At 39.7% G+C, this 17,010-nt stretch overlaps 4 protein-coding genes across 6 annotated transcripts in view; 2 read left to right on the top strand and 2 right to left on the bottom strand.

The window, feature by feature from the left end:
- Positions 1–4,788, bottom strand: part of LOC115592566 (aquaporin-3-like) — an 81,954-nt gene extending 77,166 nt beyond the window's left edge. The window contains exon 1 of the mRNA XM_030435475.1: positions 4,592–4,788. The gene's annotated coding sequence lies outside the window, so the exon portion shown is untranslated. The remainder of the gene's footprint in view (positions 1–4,591) is intronic.
- LOC115592562 (netrin receptor UNC5D-like) overlaps positions 4,030–17,010 on the top strand; it is a 201,848-nt gene continuing 188,867 nt past the window's right edge. The window contains exon 1 of the mRNA XM_030435469.1: positions 4,030–4,649. Coding sequence (XP_030291329.1) covers positions 4,565–4,649 — 85 coding nt within the window. The 5' untranslated portion in view covers positions 4,030–4,564. The remainder of the gene's footprint in view (positions 4,650–17,010) is intronic.
- LOC115592563 (uncharacterized) lies at positions 6,445–11,541 on the bottom strand. 3 transcript variants are annotated; one of them, XM_030435471.1, is made up of 7 exons: positions 11,393–11,534; positions 11,264–11,315; positions 10,072–10,134; positions 9,863–9,925; positions 9,635–9,697; positions 9,407–9,469; positions 6,445–9,112 (listed from the first exon to the last, which is right to left on the bottom strand). In XM_030435471.1, exons 1-7 carry the CDS (start codon positions 11,488–11,490, stop codon positions 6,890–6,892), a joined length of 2,625 nt encoding a protein of 874 aa, XP_030291331.1. In that variant the 5' UTR covers positions 11,491–11,534; the 3' UTR covers positions 6,445–6,889. The 3 variants fall into 3 exon arrangements, 2 of the variants coding, with proteins under 2 accessions (XP_030291331.1, XP_030291332.1); XM_030435472.1 differs by lacking the exon at positions 9,863–9,925; XR_003986185.1 differs by lacking the exons at positions 6,445–9,112; positions 9,407–9,469; positions 9,635–9,697; positions 9,863–9,925; positions 10,072–10,134 and adding an exon at positions 10,523–10,575 and having other exon boundaries at positions 11,393–11,541.
- On the top strand, positions 11,686–16,554 carry LOC115592565 (uncharacterized). The gene is made up of 7 exons (XM_030435473.1): positions 11,686–11,798; positions 12,987–13,213; positions 14,043–14,194; positions 14,442–14,616; positions 14,764–14,990; positions 15,149–15,359; positions 15,653–16,554. Exons 2-7 carry the CDS (start codon positions 12,997–12,999, stop codon positions 15,772–15,774), a joined length of 1,104 nt encoding a protein of 367 aa, XP_030291333.1. The 5' UTR covers positions 11,686–11,798; positions 12,987–12,996; the 3' UTR covers positions 15,775–16,554.

The raw sequence follows: 17,010 nt of genomic DNA, 5'->3' as shown, positions 1-17,010 counted from the left end.
GTAAACACGTCTGCTTATTTACAGTGACACGTATCTGTGGGAGATTTCCCTGCATCTTATTCATTCATCACGAGGGGCAGAGCATGCAGACTCCCTCGCTCTCGTCAAACGGGGACATAAAACGCCATAAAGAAAAGTTTCTCTGCACATTCAGAAGCATGTTTTCTGTAATGAATTAGAAGGAAAAAAAAGCACAATATTTAAGATTTACGACACAAGATACTCCCCACTACTGCATTAAATCGTGACTGGAGGGCCCAAAGATGTTGTTTTTACAAATAGCTGAACAATTACAAAAACCCACCGCAGTGAAGTAAAACAGCGTGTGTTTGGATCTGCCTGCTTTGTACACTGGATGAAGCGAATGAATCTTTAAAGGCTGAGAACAGGCTTTCATCTTGTCTCCTTGGAAAATGGCTTTTTTTGTTGTTTATCTATTTTCTGATGATGTTTTAATTAGAAGTTTTTTGGGGGGGTTATGAGTCAAACTCATAGAAGTTATGAGTTGGACTCTGCGGTGGACTGTTTGTGGTCTTGTGCTTTATGTTTCATGAGGCTGGGCGGTGCTTTGCTGCTGGTCGGAGCGGTGCTGGTCCACACACCTGCAGCACGTTGAGTGTAATCAGCACCTGCTCTTATACCCAGACCTCCCCTCTGTATGGTGCCGGATTATTGTCGTCACCTCCAATGTGTGACCGGACCAGAACCAGCTCCTCAACCAGTCACCACCCAGCCTCCCGCACCTCTGCCACCCTACACAACCTCAGCTTCCTGAGCCAGCTTCCCGTGTAAACCTTGAGTCTCCACCTGCACCACCCTGGGAACCCTCCACCTGTGCTATGATCAATAAATTCACCTTTAAAGTCACTTCCTGTTTGGCGTCAGTTTGGGGTCCACCTGTTTCTTCCAACAACCGTTACAATTCCATAAAGTAAAATACTATTTCATTACTAATTCATTGCTCTACAGCCATTACATTATCGACTTTATAATACATTCAAAGTCATTGTGCAGAAAAATGTATCTCTGCAGAATCATATATGATATCATAACTTATTGTTGCACGTTGCTGCTGTAGATGTTTAAGGTCGATCTAATCTTAACTGCTTTATTTACTGTTATGTACTTAATCTACAGCAGTGCATCATATTGTATAAGATCATCATATATTTAAGTTCATCTGTCCTGTGAGAACCAGGCGTCTGACTGCCTGTCCTAGCTTCCCCTGTAAATCATTTGTATGGTTTTTCCAGCTAATCCAGAAGGGGTTTTGAATTCTTCATTTAGCCCAAGAAGTCGGGAGAATTTTCTCAGCACGTAAAGGGACACTTCATAATTTAGTTCATCATAAACATTTAGAATCAAAACATCTGGAGATGTATGGCTTTCACTGGACAGGAAGGCGATGAAAATCTGAAAAGCGATAAAAAATGCACAAGATTTACTTGGATATGTTGGACACGTCATAAGCTGCATACCATATTGACGTTTCTACAATACGTGCTATATCATGTTCATATCACATGTATCAGTGTGGAGGGGCTGGTGGTGGAGCTACAGGCGACAGGGCTGCCAAGCCAGTGACCACTGTTCAGGACCGTGCTTCAACATCTCCAAGTTTGAAATGACTGGCTATTTTTGACGAGGGACCAGGGGGTTACGACATTTGTCAGCGTGACGCCAATTCATATTGTTGTTGAGGCCTCAGAGCAAATGTGACCGCCAAAATAGGTATTTTAACGCTGAACGTGACCTTTTCCAAACCCTGACTTTGTGTTTTTTGTCCTTTCAACTAACCACAACCATCAGACCACAAGATCGGCACTGTCACAACATGAAATAGAAAACTGAACCGAAAGAAACATAAAGAAACATAAAGAAATGGCAGTTGTTTATGGAGAGGCATGTAATAGAAATACTGAAGAACCTCAAATTCTTACTTTAGCGCCGTTCTTCAGTGAATGCACTCCGTTATATTCCACCCCTGATGGAAGCTGCAGTTCTAGCAGTCCCACACTAATATGACCCATAACTTATTTTCCACAATGGAGCACTTTAACACTTTCCATTTCCCATGAGCATTTTAGGGACAATATAACACAGTGTGAGGCACTATAGAGCTACCCGGCGCCATTTAGTTACTCGTATTTCATTGTCAATTAACAGCCCGGGCTTTTTATCAGACAAAAGACACACGCATGAAAGGCGAGGTAGGGATGTTTTTCTGCTGTCACGAATCCTTCTGCTTCTCTTATTTCAGACAGTGATCAGTTAGCTGAGGAATTGAAGGGTTAAGGTTCACAGAGTAGAAGCAGGTAAATGCGACATCTTGCAATTCTTGATGTTTTTAAAAGAAAAAAACGAAACAGTCGCGCCCTACTCAACAAAGGGAGAACATTTGCAGTGTCTATCTGCCGTTCACGCTCTGTCAGGTAGAGCTCAGCAGCCTTAAGGCCCGTCCCAAATATTTAATGCAGGCTTTATGGCTCCCTTAAGAAATATTATCAAGTCGTTAACCTTGCTTGACAGGCCGACCCCAGGCAAGAACTCTGGGAAATGGACCAGTACTTCTGGTCAATAGGGTAATTATGTCACAGAGAAGGTCAAACTGCAGTGATTTACATTAAAAAACATACACAGACACACTCTGAAGGAGATACGCAGCCATTTACTGCCGATAAGGACGCGTGGAGATGGTTCTGTGCGGAAACTTTTTACACTCCGGTTCTTTTAACGTCGCCACTAGAAAGGCTGCGTTATCCGAGCACATTTAAATAGCGGTTGATAACAGAGTGACTCATCATATTCTTACAGTAAGAGAGAACTGCAGCTCATAGCAGTTCGAATTTAGTCAAGTGGTGCACTTAATGACAACGCTGTCGCTTAATGGAGTATACTTGTGCTACGCTATATGTTTCTCTCTCGTACTATAGAGCCTGACTGATACTGATAATAGAAGGTAAAACATTTCAGCTGACATAGTACACACACTTTTTGCAGCGATCCTTCAAATAAACTTATCTTTTTATTTTATTTTGGGTTTTGGAATGGTACTGCTTCTTTTCCTTAAAGAGGCACTATGTAGCTGTGAGGAATAAATGTAAACTCAGAATTCTAATATTTACAATATTAATTAGGTGATAATACAAATTCAGAATTTTTTTTTTGTTCCATAACTGAATAAACAAGCTGTTCTCAGAAGAAAATGAAGTCCCCAGAACATTCTGAAGCCAGAAAAGTGGCATGGTCCGCCACATATAAACAAAAGTAAAACAGCAGGAAGTTGTGTTGTCCTTTAAGGTCAGTTTGTTTATTCAGTCATGAAGACAAAGAGAGTTTATTTGGTTTGTTTAGGCATAGAAAATCATTTGAGGAAGATCTTTCTCTTCCAATTAAGTGTCTTCCCAAAACTGCATAGTGCTCCTTTAATGATCTAATTACTTAATGTTATTCCTTTGAGGTTTAAAAGTTAACTTAGTACAAATTAAATAAAGTAGAACTTGCTTCTAAGGCATCTGTCAAAACCAGGCGGCAGCATGATTTAAACATTGAAGAAAAATAGAGTTAAAACAGGAGATGACTACAGATAATTATAATAATCCAAATTGAATACACACATTACTATACTTAATGTACATTTTGCTGATGATACTTATGTTGTTTTACTTTTTCAAATCATTGTGTCATGTGTTTTGCTGCTTAAGAAAAGGCTCCAAATACGTCTTCCAGCATTTCCCCTCAGGACCAACAGGCTGCTGATCACCCCAATAAACACACTGAGATGAATGAGACCGTTTGGGGTTGGAAGGGGAAAAAAAAGGCACATTTAGAAATAATTTAACTCTGCTACTTCCTGCTTAATTGGCAATTGGACGCCAATCAGAGGCCATATGCTCATAGACCGAAGATCGGCATTAATTAGTAAAAAAAACTATTCCACCCCCCTCCTAACAACGCCACTGGCACGAGCTCCGAAGGCGGTGACTTCAATTGGGCGCGCTGGTGTCCAGAGAACAGGCGCGCGGATGAGGAGAGAGACAGACAGGCGGATAATTGAAAGACATTTCTTTTCATGTGATCATCACAGGCGCGCGCACAGACACCGGCGTGTGCGCACATGCACCCACACACGCACCGTTGTGGTTTTCTCAACAGGTCCGCGGGGGTTTGGACCAGACCTCTCCCTCTCTCCCTCTCCCTCCCTCTCTCTCTGTCTCTCTCTCTCTGTCTCTCTCCCCAAACCCCCCCAAAGCAGTTGGCTCGCGCGCGCTCTGTCTAATTATTCCACTCTCGCGCAGGAGAGTGCCGACTGCCGAGAGCTCCGCACCGCTCTCCATCTCTCCGCTCCGCACTGCGATTCGGTGAGGTGACGGCTCTCCCGGCAGGACACTAAACCAGCTCACCCCCCCCCACCTCCAACACACACACTCACACCTGGACGGAACCGTCGGGGGGCACGGAGACGCGTTTTCTGAGGAGAGAGACCCCCGAGCGGACGACAAATGTTCGAGACCCGCGGCCGGTGCCCCCAGACCCGCCGGGGAGGGAGACCAGCAGCGCAGTGATGGGACAGTTTTCGGGAGGATGCTACCTGAGTTTTGGCGTCCTGGTGCTTCTCGCCTCGCGGGTCCCGGCCACGTCAGCGAGAGGTAAGAAATCAGTCCAGACTTTGATTGAACGTCCTCACTTCGACATGAAGCTGAAAAAAAATCAAAGACGCAGCTTTTTCTTGCATTTCAAAGCTGTCTGGAGCTCCTGAAAAGTGATATTCCAAGCAGTGTGTGTGTGTGTGTGTGCGCGCGTAAAAACATCTCCCAGCTCGCCCTTTCATTTGCTTGAGCTAAGTTTTCATTAGAAATACGCCACTCTCTGGCTGAGAGAGTTTCTGTCAGAAGGCTGCTATTGTTCTTTATTATTTCTTCTTTTTTTAAAAAAAAGCTTCAAAGTGAGGCGAGTTTTACTTAATGCTCTGTAATTAAGCTCATTAGGAATTCATAATTGAGTTTGGAGAGCAGATTTGTCCAGATAAGAGCTGCACTCCGACATGCTGCTGCTCCCTCTGTTGCCCTTTGCCACGTTTTAATTGTGGTGGAAAGGAAGAGCACAGTATTCCTTAGATTAATACCACATCCTTTTTCCTTTTTTTTTTTTTTTTGCTCTGGCTGTTGTAGCCACCACATGTGGACAGATGCTGCCGCAGGGTCTCATTAGCCACATGAGTTGGTTCATTCAAGAAGTTGAAGAATAAAAACCTGTAAAGAATCTGATGCTTTCGCAGCCTGTGGCTCTTATTTTGCTCACTTATTTAGCCTGAGCTATTGTCTCACATAACACCCGGTGTACTCCCGGGGTTGGTTATGGAGATGGCTGCTTGAGGGAGACCTCTAATTGATACTGGGTTTGCTCTGAAAGCTGTGGGATGTGTTTTTTGTTTTAATTCCTCAGGCGTGTGCAGACACTTGACGGCAATAAAAGGTTAGTTGATACAGTGAGTGTGGATGATACCGATCCACCGGTTTCATCGGCAGTGGCTGTCTTTTGGGGGATCTGTTTACCTCATTAGAGTTTGCGGTGCACGCCGGAGAGGAGATGGAGATGTTATGCATTGTCTAAAAAAAAAAAAATCTCGTCCCTTTTGCCGAGCGAACGGATCATCGTGAAATCTCTTCTTCCTCCTCTGGTGAATCAGTCCTGACCTATTGACATCCATTAAGCTCACACGGTCGTGTAACAAAGATGCATTTGCAAGTCAATTAGTTAACTAGCCCTGAGGTTTTCATTTCTGCATCCCAACCCATATGGAAAAGATATAGATACATTTTGCTAAGTTTTTACGTGTTTTGTCTGAAACTTGTAAGTAATATATATGACAGTCAAACCAAGAACAAGATCCTTAGTAAATGTGTGTAAAATCAAACTTATATAATTTGGGAACCTATAAGTACTATATATGACAGTAGATCCACATACAATATCCTTAGTAGATATGTGTAATATCAAACTTATATGAGTTGGGCAATCATTAGTGAAACCAAAAGCTTGCAAGTGTTGTATTAAAACCTTACAAGACATATGTAAGATGCCACATATATGAAACATACAAATAAAAAAAATAACAATCTTCTTATAAAATTACAATGAAAATTACATTAGATGACCAAATGAGTTTTGGGTATTTTTTTTAAACATTTTATGACACTTCCCAAACCCAGGTTTTTAGCTCACACCTTCTTCTGTCTCAAATTATTAATTTTCCGAAAATGATCACATGGGGAATATTTGTTGTTATTTTGAATTTTATGATACATTTTATCCAATAAAATAGGCAAAACACATTTTTATTCGCACATATTTTCTTTTAAAGTTCTGTATGCAGCAAATTTTCAAAATTGTGTATTCAATATCAAGCAAAATAAAAATGAGATTAAAAAAACCACTCCCTCCTTTCTTGCTGTAGAAAGATTTTAATTTTTCACAAAATTAGCAAATGACATTACACAAGTTGCATATTTACTTAAAATTCAGAAAAGTGGCAATGGATTTTTTTTCTTTTTACATGACCCAACTGACCCAAGTTGATTAAGATGCAACTTTAAGTTGTTTTGCACTTGTCTCTTTTTGGACGTTACATTGAAATACATACAAGTTGATGACATGCATTGCAAAGGTATCAAAGAAGAATAAATGCATTTGTCATTCTGATATATGCCATTTCATCATAGTTACATTGGTAATAGATTTGTGTTTCTCACCTTAAAGTTAAAGAACGTACAGTTCAGTCACAGTACAATTACACTCAATTACAGTAACAGTAATAGCAATTAGTTACTTTCCAGCTCAGCGACCCTAAATTAATAGGTGACCATCTTCACATTTAGTTCACAATCATTCATTTACAATAATATGTCTTCAGCAGCCGACACACAAACGAGCTGGATTGTGGACACTGAATATACATACATGGTCCAACTACCTGAGTAGTGTTTATGGCTTTGTGAAAGCCTGTGGGAAAGTGCACCGTTGACATGTAGCTCAGTGGAGTTTTGATAAGAGAACCTCTGGCTAACTTCTGCACTGTGCATTTACCATAGTTCCCTATGGCATATAAACACTGATCACCAATGTCAATAAAGTGGGAGACTCTAAAAATACTCCCATCCTTCAAAAGCACAATAGAGTTGTTTCTTTGTTTTGTTTTGCTGTAGGTATGACCATGTACAACTTCTGCATTTACAGCAATTCTCTTGTAGTAATTCACCACATAGTTTGTGGGAACCTGTTTCACTGTGTGGAGGGCAGCTTGATCACCAACAGATATTAATCTTACATTTGGTGGACCAAGGGCAGTCACCTCAGCAAACTTTGCAAACTTCTTGACATGATGCTTTTCGGTTCTCATTTCATTACAGAAATCTTTAACCTCTGCTGGTGCATTTGTTAGGAATTGTTTTGCTAAACGGGGAAAAGCACGGGACAACATCACTCGTTTGCATATTTGTTGTGGTACAGCTTGACTACTTTTTACTTGTTTCAGTAGGTATCCATTGAAAGCTTCAAACATAAAGGCTGAGTGGGCCCACAATGGACCCCAATGCACAACACTTTGGCTTAAATGCAGAAGTGAATGAACATTGAATGTCATGTGCTCTTCCCCATACAGCGCTTGCACACCTCCAACAAAGTACACTAATGCGTCATGGGCGTGATTTATCTGCTCTGTACTTAATTCAGATCCCAACAGAATGCTTATGCCCTCTATCAGTAACGCCCAATGAGAGTGATACTTCTGTGGAAGTATGCCTTTCAGAACTGGCAAGCTATAATACAGAAGCCAGTGTTGCCACTCGTGGGCTTTCCAGAACTTGCGTTCAGTGAGAGATCTTGGAACTCGAGCAACAATACCTGGTGGTTTTATAGACAAGAGGTGTCTGTCCATGATTGCTGTTTGTGTGCCAATGTACCATGGCTCAGAATAGCTCTTAGAATCGATCCATAAAGTCGCCATTTGTCTACACACGCCAAGCAACACACAGTGCATATAGTCAGGGACCATCCCATTGATTAGATCAAACTTTGCTAAATCTACAATAGCAGATGGGCCCTTTATGCCCAATATAGTCTTCCCTTCTCTTTCAGCAATTTGTCCTATTTCTACTGTGGTTTTGTGATTTCTGTCACTTGGTTTTTCAGCTGAACATGTGTAAACTCTTGAGTTTCCTTGTCCTTTCCTCATTTGCACCCCAGGGTGAAGGCAGACTCCACAGCCATATTCACCATTAAATTGCTTAAAATTCTGTAGTAAAGGCCTTGCTACTGCATCACACACACAGCACAATGGGTGCACCTTCACATTTCTCCATGACTGATCAATAGGATGATGCCACTTAAAACCAGTTTGTGAAAGATTGGCACATTCCTCCACAAATGGTTTGAAGAAACAGGTCATGTCTGGCTTTTTGGAACCGAACCACAAAGCACATAAAAGTACATGCTTATCTCTGCACTGAGGGGGTATCTCATTAACACAACACAGTATTGGCCAAATACTAAATTTAGAGGACTGAAAGACTGGTACACCATCACAATTAAATGTAAGGGAAAGGAAATCCGCTTCACTGTTTGACTGCAAGGCCTGATATAAGGTGCCATCACATATATCATTTATTACTTCTCTACTACTGTCATCAGCAGGAAAACAGAGATCATGCATACCCTGATTCTCAAGAATATCTTTCAGTTGGCCCTTTAATGGAATACTGATAAAGAAATGTCCTTCGTGTAAACTGGCTTTTACTGTTATGGATGAGGAACATGACACGCATGTAAGTGTTTCTTCTTGTGACTGTGAAGTGCCAAGGTACTTAGTACATACGCTGCAGTAATGATGGTGTTCAAATTGATCTACAATACCAGCTAATGGTTTCCCCAAAAAATACTTGCTTGCTGGAATTGCACTTGTCCCAGCAGAATGTAACTTTAAAAGTTTCAGCAGGTCTTCCATCAATACACCTGTAGTGTTGTGTCTCAATGCAAAGGAGAGAATCGAGATGCAACTTTGCTCTTCCGTTAGTCCTTGGGTGTGGACATCATCTATTGCTTGAGGTACATTGTCCTAAAATTTCAGAAAAAGAAGCGTTTTATTAAAACTTATCAGGTTCTGTGTTTTTATTTTTCCACTACATAACCTTGTTTTGGTGTACAGCACTTAGCACAAAAAAATTAAATGGAATTCACAACACATGAAGAATCAAAAAAGAGGAAGGACAGAAAGTGTCGGTACACTTACATGAACTGCGGAAATGAATGTGTGAATGTTGTTATTGCATTGGTTGTCTTGTGATACTTTATTTTCATACCAAATTATGTAATAAACTTCATAAATGTGTGCACTGTAGTTTTGTCTCACCTGTGTTGATGTGAAAGGCTCTGCTCTCTGCTCTTCGCTTTGGCTGGGATCTTCATCAATTTCCTAAAAAGAACACAAATCCATTATTTATCAATAAGATAAGATAAAGAGGGAGAGGGATGGGGTATGGGAGGTGACAGATATAGTAGCTGTAGTTTGAGAGAGGGTGTGTGCGAGAGAGAGAGGGAGGGAGAGAGAACAGTGTTTAATACTGTAGTTTTGTCTCACCTGTGTTGATGTGAAAGGCTCTGCTCTCTGCTCTTCGCTTTGGCTGGGATCTTCATCAATTTCCTAAAAAGAACACAAATCCATTATTTATCAATAAGATAAGATAAAGAGGGAGAGGGATGGGGTATGGGAGGTGACAGATATAGTAGCTGTAGTTTGAGAGAGGGTGTGTGCGAGAGAGAGAGGGAGGGAGAGAGAACAGTGTTTAATACTGTAGTTTTGTCTCACCTGTGTTGATGTGAAAGGCTCTGCTCTCTGCTCTTTGCTTTGGCTGGCATCCTCATCAATTTCCTAAAAAGAACACAAGTCCATTATTCATCAAAAATATAAAAAAAGGAGGGAGAGACATGGGGTATGGGAGGAGACAGATATAGTAGCTGTAGTTTGAGAGAGGAGAGAGAGAGAGAGCATTGTATAATACTGTAGTATTGTCTCACCTGTGTTAATGTGAAAGGCTCTGCTCTCTGCTCTTCGCTTTGGCTGGCATCCTCATCAATTTCCTAAAAAGAACACAAGTCCATTATTCATCAAAAATATAAAAAAGGAGGGAGAGACATGGGGTATAGGAGGAGACAGATATAGTAGCTGTAGTTTAAGAGTGTGTGTGTGTGCGAGAGAGAGAGAGAGGGAGGGAGAGAGAACATTGTTTAATACTGTAGTTTTGTCTCACCTGTGTTGATGTGAAAGGCTCTGCTCTCTGCTCTTTGCTTTGGCTGGCATCTTCATCAATTTCCTAAAAGAACACAAGTCCATTATTCATAAAAAATATAAAAAAAGGAGGGAGAGAGATGGGGTATGGGAGGAGACAGATATAGTAGCTGTAGTTTGAGAGAGGAGAGAGAGAGAGAGCATTGTATAATACTGTAGTTTTGTCTCACCTGTGTTATTGTGAAAGGCTCTGCTCTCTGCTCTTCGCTTTGGCTGGCACCTTCATCAATTTCCTAAAAAGAACACAAGTCCATTATTAATCAAAAAGATAAAAAGGGGGAGAGATGGGGTAAGGGCAGGAGACACAGAGATAGTCCTTGTTACAATAATATTGTAAGGTTAGTGAGAGAAAGAGAGAGAATATTTACTGTAACAAGTTCAACTCAAATATACATTCATGCATACATACATATGATACTGTATGCAATACATATCAATCTTAATCTTGTATGAATGTTCATATTACGGTTATTGTGCACTGTCCAAATATTAGACAACTTGTATGTTGATGCTTTGTTTGGCAACATTGTTGTTAAAACGTTCATGCAAGTAAAGCCTTTTGAATTTTACTGAATTCACTTTACGAGGTGAATAGAGCTGACTAACAGTAGTTGCTGTAAATGCTGTAACGTTACCGATCGTTTCAACATGATGGTACATCAGCCTTAAGGTCTGTAAACACCAGGTACATTATAAATAAACAACATGAAAAACACCTATGCCAGCTGTGCACATTTTGGTGAAGCTAACATTATCCTTTCAGATTCGCAACTGTTGCAGTATGTCCACACATGTCAGGGCTTGAATGATATTGTGTATGGCAGGCTATAAGTAAAATAATATCTTATAAAGTTACATAACTGTTGAAATGTATACCTTAAGCTCCTAAAACCGAGAGGACAAGAACCGGGCTGCACTTACATGTCGTTGAGCAGTGTGTTTTTCAATGTCAGTCAAAGTTCTGTTGATTTTCCTAAGGAAACAGTCGACAGTAACGTTAACTGTAATTATTAATTACACCAGCATTAAAAAAATAAACGTAGCACAAACCTTTTTTTCCATCTTGTCAAAGTACGTCTTGGAACGTTTTCTCTCAACCAATCTTTTTCTTTCGTGTTGAGAGTAACGTTGTGTTTTCTTTTCGACATAGCTATTACTGTAACTGTCTTGTAACGTAGCTAACGTGAGTCAACTAGACTGGGCAAGCAACGCTATCTCACGCAAATGTCCTCAGCATCCATGCTATAACCTAAACACGCCGTAACCAGTTTTACCGCTCGCAAGCTTCCGGTATCTATACATTCAGTGGCGGGATTGTACGGTGCCCGGGAAGGGACACTGTGCGAGATCTCGCGAGACCTCCCAAACCAACGGTACATCTTTGAATGAAGACGAACGGCGGTACTTGACGGCGGCCACCCAGATTTTGCTTCTACGCAGTTGGGTGAATTTAGAGGTATGTGAATTAACGTATGTATTTAAATGTGTTTGCTTAAATTCGACTTATTCATGTAACAGTTGATTTTCTGTCTGGCTAAAGTTAATTCATTTTCAGCGTTCATTTAGCTAGCTAATTTAACAGTCACTTAGCTAACTTTAACCTTAACCGTTAACATTACCCAAAGTGGCGCATTTTGGAAGGTAACGTAACATAATGTTAACATAAATTAGCTCTAATAGGATTTCTATGATAGGCTAATAACACAAATGAAACCTAAAACCCTCATTATGTTTGCAGGAATAGATAAAGTTACGTTAACTAACCAAGGATTACAATATTCTGTCATTGGAGAGCGAAAATTATAATTAAACGTTAAGGTTGCAAGTGATCGGGACTGTTCAGCTGTTATCTAGATTCATTTTTCCAATGGAATTTTCAATTTACAAGACAGAATCATGGGAAATGAATAGATTACAATGGGTAGGCTTATCATTCTAAGCATATAATACATAATTTTCTATTTGCTGCAATATAACAGAACATTTGTTTTTGATCCTAAACTTAAAATGTAACTTATCCCGATCAGTAAATAGAATAATTATTTATATTATATATATACTATATCTGGTTGCACAGCCTCTGGCCAAAGTAACCATAATCAAGAACATCTTGTAGCCAGTGATGTGTTTCCTGCATCTCTCTATTGTCTGTTATAGCAAACACCAGACCCACTTGACCCTCTCTGGTTGGTTGTAGGCTGTGGAGGCTCCTTTCAGATAGGGCTGGGCTGTATGAAAGAAGTAAAAATCACAATAATCATCAGGACTTTTCAATATCAATATACTGTACATCACAATATGTGCTCACCTATGTGAAATTAAGATTTATGTCACATTTATCTGCGTGGTAATGTAAAGTGTGGTTTAAAACCAAAAATGCAATTTTCAATTAAATTCCTTCAAATATTTCAGATCAAATTAAGGAAGAAATTATGGTTAATATGTGCTTGGTGTTATCAATTTAGATAACAGAATGGTATATCACGATATATAATGACATTTGTCTTAAATTTAATTCTGAGTGGCATCAAAAAAACTTTAATATAACTAGCCTAAACCTGCAGATACCTGAAGTTTTTTTTGTCCAAAAAAGGCTGTTAAGGTTATTCATATTTTCTGTCTACTCTATTTATTGATTGCTAAGCTAAGGACACATGGAGAGGAAGTTTGCCGTGGTGCAGTGGAGTGAAGGGGAGGATTTTGGAAAGCTCAGCGAGATAAAAACTGATGCCATAAGGGGGTATGATGATTCCAAGATGGACCACGATGGGAATCCCATTTCCAACTATTCAACTGTCATTGAATGGCGCCATGGGAAGAAACAACGAGGAGGGTGGCCTCACTACAGAGGCATCGTCATCTTTGTTAGTGGTAAGATAGAGTTACTATGGCTTTGATTGCAGATTGTCCTCTTTAATTTACAGCATTTCAAAAGAATTTGTTAGTTGTTCAAACATGAATAGGGCGAGATTCAGCCTGTTTTAGCTCATGTGTTAACTTTCATTGCCAGTTGACAGAAGACTTTCTCGCATTTGTTGTGTTGTATAAATGATAAATGGATTTGGAATGTTATTGGTGGAATGTGTCCACAGCAATAAAACTGTTTAAGTACAAACTTCAAACATTCAAAGAAGTCAACCCATGTTTTAAAATGTAATTTGGTCAAACAGAGCTCATACTTTTGTTGTAACAGTTTTGTCACCATTTCATCATGTATACTGAACTACAAATGCAAGAAAGTTGTTAGTTGGCAGTGAAAACTTGTTTCAGAAACATGCAATCATCTACAAGTTAACCTGACTAAAAGTTAATGCATAAGCACAGCTAATACATGGTTGATTCCTTAGTTATACCCATTGTGCTCTACACAAACACAAGTACTGTGTTGTTTTGCTGAAAGTGTCCTAACATATCAGTATATCAACTGACAATCATGTCACTTGACATGGCCTCTGTCAATTTGACATTGAAGGTGACATAATAATACTTTGACTGTTGACACCAGGTGGAACAAACCTTTTTGAATGGTAACGTATGATTGTGTCAGGTGTCATGTTTGCCTATTGCATAACCCCTTCAAATGAAATGCACATAGGAGCAAACATCACCATCTTGAAGTATATTTTCAGTATTAGTGTTATGAAAAAGTGATCTGCCATTTGAGTATAACTAGGGTATGTCTTTTTCTTTCCTTCTTTAGCCACTCGTTTTGAGACAACTCGTAAACTTAACTCACTGCTAAAGGAAGACGAACCTGCAGAGCTGGCAAAGAGGGTGTCAGTGGCCCCCCAAAAATATGGGGATGATTCGGAAGGCTCAACCGATACTGAGACTCAGTCATTGCAAGTTAAGGTGATGTGAATTTACTTTAGCTCCTGTGTATTGACCATATTTCCCAGTGGTAACGTAAAAAGAATGTGTAAGGGGTTGGCACTACTGTGTAATAGGCATTACATCTAGCTAGAAAAGAAAATATGTAAAGATTACTGATTCTTGATGTTGATTCTGTTGTACAGTATGGCTGGTCAACTCCAGCGTAAACCATGTTTGTCTTTTGGTTTTCTATCTGATGATTCTATTTTTTTCTCTTGACACCCAGAGGTCAAAGGTTCCCACGAGGACAGACCCCGCAGACGAGTTTCTTAAGCAATATGGTCAATCACAGCCTTCTCCAGATAATCATAACAATCAGAGGAAGACTGCAGTTGAATTAAAGCAGGAGATCAAGGACCTAAAAGCAGAAAATGCTAAATTGAAGGAGATGGTTCTTCGAGGTATCATGATATCAATAATTTAACCATTAGACAACTATTACACTTTTTTTCTAAATGACTGTAGGCTGAATTGACTGTGTTGTAGGCTAGTTTGGCCTAAAGAAGAGGGTTGATAACTAATTGTTTTTTTTGATATACTATGTCTAGATGTGCCAGGACTCCTACAGAGCATGAGGAATATAATTGATTCGGCTGCATCTCCTGAGAGATCCAGGTTGGAGCTTAACACACCACCGCTGGTCCTCCCAGGTTCTCCGCAGTCCGGGTCCAGTTGTCCATCTGCCACTTCACTGCTGTCCGTACCCAGATCTACGGTGTCCAGTTCCAGGTCTGCATCTGTCACTCCATCACTGACTGTCTCCCAGTCTTCTAAGGTAATTGTTTTATAAAGAATAAATAAATACACCACATAAAATAGACCTTTTAATGATTATGGCAGATCTAATCTGCTTTTATGTCTAAAATCTGTTGGGCTGAACAAATCATACATTTTCTAACTTTAAATGCTTACCTTGTGTCCTTGTCTAAACAGGTTGAGATCCATCCTGGGACCGGAGTCATGGTTGAGAGACTGGCATGGGCCTATGCCCTCAATGCAAATTCGGCCTCAGTATTTGTAAGACATCTGCTCACCGCAGTCTTCCCGGTAGAAGTACTGCTAGTGAGCAATCTTCGGGGCAACAAACGAGGCAGAGGAGATGCTCGTCTACCGCTGGACAAAAATAAATTGGATGCCATTTACAGTACGTTTTCAGGTTTTCATGGTCATATATTTGTCATTTTACAACACAGGGTTGCAAAACAAAATGAACTGTAACCCCTTCATACACAGTACAAATATACAGATAATTGAATTTGGAATGAAAATAGATTAAAACAATATATACAGTTAATTATATAGCCTATATCTACATACGTATATACACCTCAGATTCAATAGGTGTTTCCCCAATAGTCTCTGCTTTTGTGTCTGATTTCATCCTACTGTACTAAGCTTTTGCATTCTTGTTTTTTGTTTGTTTTTGTTTATATGTAGGTGCAACTCTTGAGAGGTGGCCAGGGACCCAGCTCTCCAGCATTGGAAGCACGATCAACGCCAAGATTACGGAGCTCCGGTCAAAAAGTAAAAACGTTGCTGTGTCCGCAGCTCTCCATTAAACTGTTTTGTTTGCTGTAAGTTTTACACAAGTGTATCACATAGGCCTTGGCCCTGAGCAAATACTGGTACTGACTACTGTCTGCTGGAAGCATGTGTGGCACTTTAACCATACTACGCACTGCTTAGTGCTTGTTTAGTGAAGCATGCTAAACAGTAGGCAGTACTAGCATTTGCTCAGAGATCTTTGCCAAGGTTCAACCTTAGCTCTATCCGGGTTAGGGTCGAGTGTGAAAAACGCCTGCAGTTGTTGCAGATGTTCGCTGTCTCTGAGGCGCAGCTCTGAATGACAGCCAGCACCGTCATTTGACATCACTGGAGGCAGAACAACAGATTTTGCAGCTGCGCACCAGAGACACAGAGAACATCCTCAACAACTGCAGATTTTTTTTAACATTATATCTCTAACCTCGGATAGATAGAGGTAAAATTGATTTCCCTTTAAGCCCTGTTTTTCCTTTCTTTGGATGTGAAGAGGCAAATCAGTTAGATGTGTACACCTGTTTGTAATGACAACAATTAGTTGAGGGTGACACTGTTCCCATATTAGTAGTAGTAGTAGAATAAGCATTTGCTCTTCATGTCTGTATGCAGGCATGACACGTGTTAAATATCATAACTAATTGAGAGTCATATTTCTATCTTGCCACTAGTTCATTCAAAGAATATCTTTGAAAACACGATCTTTCCTAAGATTAGAGTTTACTGCTGTTTGTTTACTGCTGTCGGCACTGTAATCCCAGCAATGTTCCACTGTTAATAAAGACATGTTTTCAACATAACAGATCTATACAGACTGCATTTATATCACTATATGGTGAAATTAGTTGTTCTGTGCGATGACCAGGCAAACCACGTCTTGCCAGTTTTAAACTTGTTTCATCCAAGACAGTATCAGTATAGGAACATATGAAGTCCTGTCATTTTAATATGTGATTCATATGTTTTTGACTACAGAAACATGTATGAAATGTCATAAATTAATACATAAAAAGCATATATTTGTTATACTGTAATGGAAATTTGCATTGCCAGACATATAAGAATCTAGTTTAAAAAAACATAAAAAAGCATAGTTTACATGACATTAACATACAAAAAATCTATATATGATTTATATATTCATATATAAAAAGTATATGTTTTTTATACTGATATGGTGATTTTAATGGACTGACATATGACAGTCTTATAAAAAACATATAAATAAAGCATAGTTTACCTTTAAATTAAATGCA

Source organism: Sparus aurata, chromosome 12 (assembly GCF_900880675.1).
Source record: "Sparus aurata chromosome 12, fSpaAur1.1, whole genome shotgun sequence".
In the NCBI taxonomy this organism is placed as follows: Eukaryota; Metazoa; Chordata; class Actinopteri; order Spariformes; family Sparidae; genus Sparus; species Sparus aurata.
The sequence above is the reverse complement of the archived record's forward strand: the minus strand, read 5'-3'. Positions and strand labels throughout refer to the sequence as shown.